This window comes from Rhagoletis zephyria, unplaced genomic scaffold (genome assembly GCF_001687245.7).
Source record: "Rhagoletis zephyria isolate East Lansing unplaced genomic scaffold, Rhagoletis_zephyria_1.1 Rzeph_scaffold_01748, whole genome shotgun sequence".
NCBI classification, from domain to species: Eukaryota; Metazoa; Arthropoda; class Insecta; order Diptera; family Tephritidae; genus Rhagoletis; species Rhagoletis zephyria.
The window spans coordinates 49092-57456 of NW_016158832.1; the positions used below are offsets into that span (position 1 = coordinate 49092).

Here is an 8365-nt window from a genome sequence, read left to right on the forward strand (position 1 = left end):
GGTTTTTGGTGCGACCGCATTTATAAGCAGAGCCTCATTAAAATTATTTCTCAAATTTTTTAGACTTATGGTAAAAACATAGTGGAGCGGCGAGCAAAGCGAAGAGCTAGCATCGAAAAAAGCTTCAATTACAAACGTGTATGTACGCTTTGCCGCTGTGGTGTAGTGGTAAGCAGTGCGCGCATTCACTCATCAGCACCTGGGTTCAAATCCTGGTCAAAGCAACATCGCCTTCCGCTTAAGGCAAACGGACGCAAATTACGACTGGGAACAACAACAACAACAACAACGGCTGAGAATATCATTCCCACGACAACCGGTTCTAGGTTCCGGACGGACTAGGGTTTTTCCCAAACAAGGGCTGGGCATTGAGCCCAACCCGGACCAGAAATCTACTTCTGCTGTGTCTGCCGGAGACAACTTCACTCCACTTTGGTTAGGTGCAACATCTGTAATGGATGGAGTCACCTGAGAATCTCCTCGGGTATTAGGTCTCTGTTGTTGGTTAGGTTGCTGTTGTTGTTGTTGTAGCGGCTACAACAACCCCGCCCAGATCGATTGATATCTCAGTCGTTGTTGTTGTTGTTGTAGCAGCATACAAATTCCCCAAAGACATTTTGGGGAGTGTTGCTGGAGTGACAGTCCTTGGCCAGATATAAATCTGGGTCGTTCCGGTTACGTAGACCCGACTGTCGTGGGAACGATAAATCTGGGTCGTTCCGGTTACGTAGACCCGACTGTCGTGGGAACGTCTCAGTCGTTGTCGTCAAGTTCCCTTAACGGCCGCCCTAAGAAGCGTGCAGCCTAAATAGGGTCGGTCCACAGGCACAAATGCGTTAGGGTTGTCGGGTTTTCCGGGCATACGAAGAGATGTTTCCGAGTCATGGGGTGTCTCTCCGCATGCCGGACACTCATTTGGTACATCTGCGTTTAGTCTGCTTTGGTACGAGTGTAACCTGCTACTGCAGTATCCAGAGCGAAGTTGGGCTAATATGGTTCTAGTCTCCCGAGGCAGATGAAGCTGCGTCTCGTCAATGTCCGGTGGTTGTGCGCCCAGAACGGCATTCACAGGTCTGAAGTCTACATAACACGAGACTGACTCCCTGTGAATGCCGTTCAGGGCCTGTCGATAAGCTGACGGGTCCAGAGGTGGTTTAATGAATCTCTGGACTTCGTCTCCCAGTTCGTAGAGATGTCTCCGGACGTGCCTGGGCGAGGGCTCTTCTGCAAGCAGTTGCCTATTAGGGGGATCACGTCTATGGCTCCCAACAAGAAACTGCTTGCAGAGCATTGTGTTGTGCTCCTTGACCGGGAGCAATTTCGCCTCGTCATGCAGGTGGTGTTCTGGCGACATCAGAAGGCATCCAGTCGTTGTCCTTAGTGCGGCGACCTAGTCCCCGGCGACCACACTGGTGCTGCGTAATTTAAAACCGGCCGGCCTATTGCCTTGTATGTTGCCAACAACGTTTCTTCGTCCTTGCCCCAAGTACTGCCGGCTAGCGACTTGAGGACCTTGTTGCGGCTCTGTACTTTGTTGACAATAGCGGTCGCGAGCGCAGAGAAGGAGAGCAGATTGTCGAAGGTTACTCCGAGTATTTTTGGGGTTTTTCACGGTCGGAATTGGTTTATCATCGTCGTGAATCCCCAGCGGTAGCCTGACCTCCTTCGTCCACAGAGTCCGCCAGGGTAACTCAACACAAACACAACTGCACCACAACACATTACAATAGACAATACTATTGACACAACAGACCACACCACCGATACAACTGCACCACCACCCACACGCCAAAGCCAACAGCTCCTAGTTCCTCCGCCAATCTGCACACAGTAGAGGGGACAGGACACCACCCTGTGTTACCCCCTGTTTAATTTTACGTAGCTTGCTGGTTTTGTCTGAAAATTATGGACGAGTGTCGACCACTTAGGTAATTCGCTGACCACCGTTTGAGTCCCTGTGGGAGTGAGGAGGCCTCTATGTCTTCTAGCAGCAATGAATGACCGACAGTGTCCGACGCTTTGGACAGGTCCAACGTTAAATATTTCGAGCTCAACATCGCCTGACCGGATAGCAATACCCGATGTCTGCTTCAATAAGACGATACTGCACGGTGTGGTGCGTGATGAACCATAAGCCTCCACCATTATCTCGCTCCCGATCTCGACGGTGCATGTTGTATCCGGCGCAATTCAACAAGGTTGAATTGCCGTGCAACTTCGACCCTTGGACCGCAGCTATTAATTTCCATGCCTTCCCATGAAGACAGTTATCTCCTCGAACTTGCTCTGGAGTCCGTTACAGTTGAATTGCAGCACCTTTGTGTGCCGTGGGAGACCAATTGTGATATGTTTAGTTTTTTTTTTTTTTTTTTTACTATATTTGTACAATAAATAAATATTCTACAAATACATTACGATTCGCAGCACTGGCGACGAAGGCCCTCAGCTGTCCTTTGCATCTTATTCGAATGAGATTATATGTGTCTTTGCATATTGCTTTATACTATTATGTGTTATATTCGTCTGAGCAGGTCTACCTCTTTGAGAAAATTATATATTAGTTGTACATTTCTATAGGTTGGGTTTTTGAGTAACTCGATGGGGTCGGCAGAGTTCAGGATGGCTTGTCGGGGTGTAGTGATTGTTGGACATCGTAAAATATGTGTTAGCGAAGATGCTTCCTCGCAGAATGGGCAATTTTCGATGGGGCTTCGTTGTAGTAAATAGGAGTGGGTAACAATTGTATGCCCAAGACGCAGGCGGGTGAAGGGTCTTAACGCACGTAGTGGTATATTTGGATCGTAGACCATCATCTTTCTGCATGGGTTGATTGCTGAGTAGTGATGGACGTACATTCCCCAATCGTCGATTAGTGACTTCAGTCTTAGCCTGGTAGCTTCAGCTCGAATGTCTTGCTTAGATACGGAGTCATACATAAGTGAGGGAGTGATGGCGATGTTCTTGGCTGCGGCATCAGCGTGTTCATTTCCCGAAATTCCAACATGCCCGGGGATCCACATAAGTTTTATTTTGTTAGGGCAGTGTAGTAGTATGTTGCGGATGTTAACTATTGCGTTTTGAGTGTTGGATGGTGATTCGACGGCGTTGATGCACGATTGACTGTCTGTACAAATGACGAATTTGCCTTTATTCATCTTGGCATAGATGACTGCTTCGAGTACAGCGGTGGTTTCCGCCGTGAACACCGAGCAAATAGAATGAAGTATACCGTGTTTGATTATGTTTCCGCAATGTGTTACTACTGCAAAGGAGGTGTTGTTTTCAGTCTTGGACCCGTCACTGTATACGAATTTCCAACCAAGGTTTTGATATTTCTCTTTTTCCGCAGCGAAGAGATTTGTATACTTCTCCTTTGGAGTACTTGCTTTGGGAAGAAGCAGAGCTTTGATGATTGACTTGGCGTTGTTTATCAACCAATGCGGGTGTGCTTCTATAGCTTGAGGCTTTTTATTGATGGGTATCTGAAGATCCTTTGCAAATTCTAAAGATTTTAGCATTGCCGATTTGCACCTGGGCTGCCGTTTTCTTGTTAACATTTTTTGGACATTTTCGGAAAGAATGGAGTTAGAGGTGTACAGCAGTTTTGGTAGGAGTCGGCGTGTAGTGTCGGTTGTTCTGTCTGAAATTGTTGGTAAGCCTGTTTCAGCGTACAAGTTTTTCAATGGGGTTGTAGGGAAGGCTCTGATACTCCTGCGCATTGCGGCGTGGTACGGTGCTGACAGCTTGTTGAGTGTAGCTTTTGGGCTTTTACCGTAAATAGGAAGGGCGTAATCAATTTTGGATAGGATTAGCGCTTTTGTAATGTTTATTAGCGTGGTAGGGTGTACGAAGCTTTTCTTTGATGCAAGGTATTTGATTATGTTTAGACTATTTGAAATGCGCTCTCTTAGTTGAGTACAGTGTGGCTTGAAGTTGTATTTGGAGTCTAAAATCAGTCCAAGAACTTTGAGTTCTTGTACCGAACTTATAGTATCATTGGAAACGCCGGGACAATTCTGTTTCCGGCAAATATGTAAAAATTTTGGTTTTTCCAGTAGCAATTGTGGTGCCAGAGACCAGAGACCATGAATTTATTTTCGAAAGTATGCTATCAAAAGTTTCCTCTACAAACGTGATGTCAGAATATGTGTAGTTAAGGAGTTGTGTTGCCTGCCGGGTGCTGCCTTTTGGTGGTGGTTGGCGGCGTCGCGGGGGAGGGCAGCACAGCAGGGGCCCACATAGTCACTCGTCCAATCACGCGTGTTGCGAAGCCCTGAGCATGCCCTAAAGTGGCACCAGTCAAGGCAGGAGTTGCACTTGACTGATGTCACATTACGGTATATTCTGGACTGACAAACCGAGCAGATTGTCGGAGGGACTAGGAGTTACCGGCGGCGGTGTGTGGGTGCTATTGTGTTTGTTTGTGTGTATATTGTTGTGTTGTGTTGGGGTGTGAAATCCAGGTGGACATAGTGAAGGCGAAGGTCTCCTCTGCAATTGGGCCGACGGAAGTAGCATATCGGCGAAGACAAGAAACGTTGCTGGCAACCTTACAAGGAAATTGGCTGGCCGGTTCTAAACTATGCAGCCTCGTGCTCACCGGGGACTAGCAGGTCATAGTGGACGAAGCTACAGATTTGCCAAAACATGGCTCTCCGGACAGTCACCGGATGCCTTCTGATGTCGCCACAGCAGTGCCCACACACTTGGGAAGTCACACATAAAAACTAACGGACATAGTCCAGAAGTTCATAAAACAACCTCTGGACCTGATAGCGTACCGACAGGCCATAAACGGCATTCACAGGGAGTTGATCTCGACCTACACCGACTCCATATTTCTGAATGACGTCCTGGAACACAGCCATTTGACGCGGACGAGACAGTTTCCTTTCCTCGAGGAACGCGCAGTACCATAGCCAAACTTCGCTCCGGATACTTAATAATCATTGATAGTANGTTGGCAACACAGCCATTTGACGCGGACGAGACAGTTTCCTTTCCTCGAGGAACTCGCAGTACCATAGCCAAACTTCGCTCCGGATACTTAATAATCATTGATAGTAGCCCTAGTCTAACTATTAATTTTTCTTATTCATATCTTATTCACACAGGTTTTGAAACTGCTCGAAGATAAAAATTCATATCAAGTAACAGCGAAGGAAGCCTTACGTAAAGTTTACCAAGAGCGATGCGACGCTTTGCAAATGCTCTCGAAAATGGAATTGGCGTATGCCAATTCCGATGGCGAATGTAAAATTTTGCGCGATCAAATTATGAGTACGAAACAGTCGCTACAGGACGTTAACACACGTTTGCAGCGCCTCGAAACCGATTACAATGAATATAAAGAGGAAGCCGAACGTAAACAACAGGAGATTAAAGAACAAGAGGAGCAGCGTATTGCAGATATATCAGAGAAATTGCAACAGCGTGAATTAGAGTGCGACGATTTGCGTCGCCGTGTGTCTGAATTCATGCTACAGCATGCTGAGTTGGTGGATGATGAGGAAAAAAAATTGCAGTTACAGGCCATTGAGAAGCTAGATGCTGTAATAGGCGACATGGATTTGGGAGAGGATGACGACGATGAAGACGAGAACGAGAACGAAGCGAAAGGGGACGAGGGTGATATTAAAAGTAAGGAAGATGGCAACGAAAAAGAATGTGCCAAAAATTATTTGCATCAGCCGAGAGTCACAAAAAGTTTAGATGCAATGAATGGAGTGGACACGAAAATCCTGATTAGCAGCGCCGAAAAAGAGGTAATTAAATATCAGATATATATGTATATACATATATATAAATCGTAAGATTTAAGATAACCGCTAGCATGATTGCTGATTTGAGTTGTAACACTGCCTTGTTGAAGAAGAAGTCAATTCAGGTAAATTGCTTGCTTTTAAAGATTACGAAGCTCGTTATGCTTCTTCGCAAATGCCATACATTTTATACATACATTTGTTGTTTTAAATATACTTTCGTGGCAGATGTCTAACGTTTTTTTCTATTGCAATTTAGGTTTTAAACACTTCATCTCAATCGGATGTTGCCCTAAAGAAAATCAAGCAAAAAGGTAACGCTAAGGAATCGACGATTCTCAAATGGCTGCAAAATTCCGATCTGAATCAAAAGGAAGGTTCCTTCGACATTTTCAAAGCCATTTGTAATGAGTCTGATTCGAGCGATGAACATGATCTTCCAGTGAATGAAAATGATGCCGTGAACGTTGACAGTGAAAGCGGTATTGATACGAATACTACCTCACTCGAGGAGATTAAGCTAAAATACAAGAAATCCAAAAATAAATTGCAAAGCGTACAAGCTATACTATGTCAATTGGTAGAAGCAGAAATGGCGAAAGAGTGCTATAAATCAACAGGTGCTGATGTAACTGAGCACATCGATGCAGAAAATGAAAATGAGGCTTTAAAATTCTCACGAAAAGAGGACGAATGCACTTCGAAAAATGATGACCAGAGGTTGGCTTTGCTACAATCCAGTGTAACGATTCTTAATGAGGCGTACAAAGAACTCTGCGATAGCCTTACTGAGCAANGCAAAGCGTACAAGCTATACTATGTCAATTGGTAGAGGCAGAAATGGCGAAAGAGTGCTATAAATCAACAGGTGCTGATGTAACTGAGCACATCGATGCAGAAAATGAAAATGAGGCTTTAAAATTGTCACGAAAAGAGGACGAATGCACTTCGAAAAATGATGAGCAGAGGTTGGCTTTGCTAAAATCCAGTGTAGCGATTCTTAATGAGGCGTACAAAGAACTCTGCGATAGCCTTACTGAGCAAGAGCTACACAAATCATTAGCAGCGGACATAAAAGAGATATCACCGCCACCGACAATAACTGTACAAACACAATTGCAAAACAATGCGCCATCTAAAACAGGTGGCAGTGCCACAAGCAAACTGCTCTCACAGGATACCCTGAAGCCGCTTACAGAGGCTGTTGAGGATGAAGCGGCATTATACGACTTGGATGAGAATAATCTGTCAACGGCAAAGGCATCAAAAAATGATGAATGCACCACTACAGTGACCACACCTTCGACAATCGTTTCACCAGGCGATGTAGCGGATAGAGAAATGAGTATAAGCGATGAAGTGCGCGCATATCAGGATCAAATAAAAGAGCTTAATCTAAAGCTTGAACAAGTGGAGAGTGATGCACAAAATACGCTAGAGATAATGCAAATTGAATGTGACACTTTCAAGGAGAAGGTAACTCAATTGTCCAAAGTAGTTCAAAAAGCGTGCGAAGAGAAAAAGGAACTTGAAAGGTTGCTTGATGAGCGGACCAGTATGGAGAAAACAGTTATGCCGGCAGAACAAATTAATGATAGAAATGAACAACAAATGGATGCGGTCATCAAATTACCACTGAGTGCGCCATCATTGCCTTTGGCTAGCGAAACGAAAAATGAGTTTGAGCTGCATGAGAGCTTCGATGATGAATTGCTGTCCTCGGATAACAAAAGTGTTGCTGGTGGCAAAATGGATGCCGATTTCGAAACGCAATTGCGTGAAGACTTAGCGGCCATAAATAGTACTGCACTGCAGCGGGAGGAGGAGCTGATTGTGTACAAAGAACGACTGGAGAAGACGCAAAACGATAATCTGCAGTTACGCAACGACATAGCGGCACTGCTACTGAAATCGGGCACACAGGCTCAAACGCATATGGTGAAGCAAATGCTGGCGTACGGCACAGCAGTATTGGCTATCATTGTTTACTTATTTACAATGTATTTCTAAGTGCTGCTGTTTAATCTATGTTTATGTCGTAAGCAAATCCAAACGAGGAACGGAGAGATATATACAATACGACGGAGTGGGAGCATGTGAAAGCTAAATTAGATAAAACTAGAACCAAGCGAACGAATACAGCGAAAATACAGCGAGAGTTAGCAAAATATTGTTATTAAAAGTTGGTGCACAGTGTAAATTCATTCGCTACAATGGTCACACGAGATAAAATGGCTGCCATGACATAAGGATTTAAAGCTTTTTAAAATCTTAGAGCCAAACANAAGTAGGAAAATACAGCGAGAGTTAGCAAAATATTGTTATTAAAAGTTGGTGCACAGTGTAAATTCATTCGCTACAATGGTCACACGAGATAAAAAGGCTGCCATGACATAAGGATTTAAAGCTTTTTAAAATCTTAGAGCCAAACATAATCTGTCTCATAGATAACGGGTTGGTTCACTATTTCGACATATCGAATTTTCCCAATCATCAACATAGCGATGTTTTTAATTATTAAAAGGCAACTAACAGGCTTAAGGTCCGATCGATATTTTCCTGCCAAGTGCTCGTTCTGCCTACATTGCGCCACACACACATCA

At 44.6% G+C, this 8365-nt stretch overlaps 1 protein-coding gene across 1 annotated transcript; it reads left to right on the forward strand.

The window, feature by feature from the left end:
* Window positions 1-5087: 5087 nt before the first annotated feature.
* Window positions 5088-8039, forward strand: LOC108365016 (sarcolemmal membrane-associated protein-like; the record flags this gene model as incomplete). The annotated part of the gene is made up of 3 exons (XM_017618920.1): window positions 5088-5765; window positions 6022-6348; window positions 6597-8039. Coding segments are annotated over 3 exons (2181 nt in total), but the record flags the coding sequence as incomplete, so codon positions are not given.
* Between the last annotated feature and the right edge of the window lie 326 nt (window positions 8040-8365).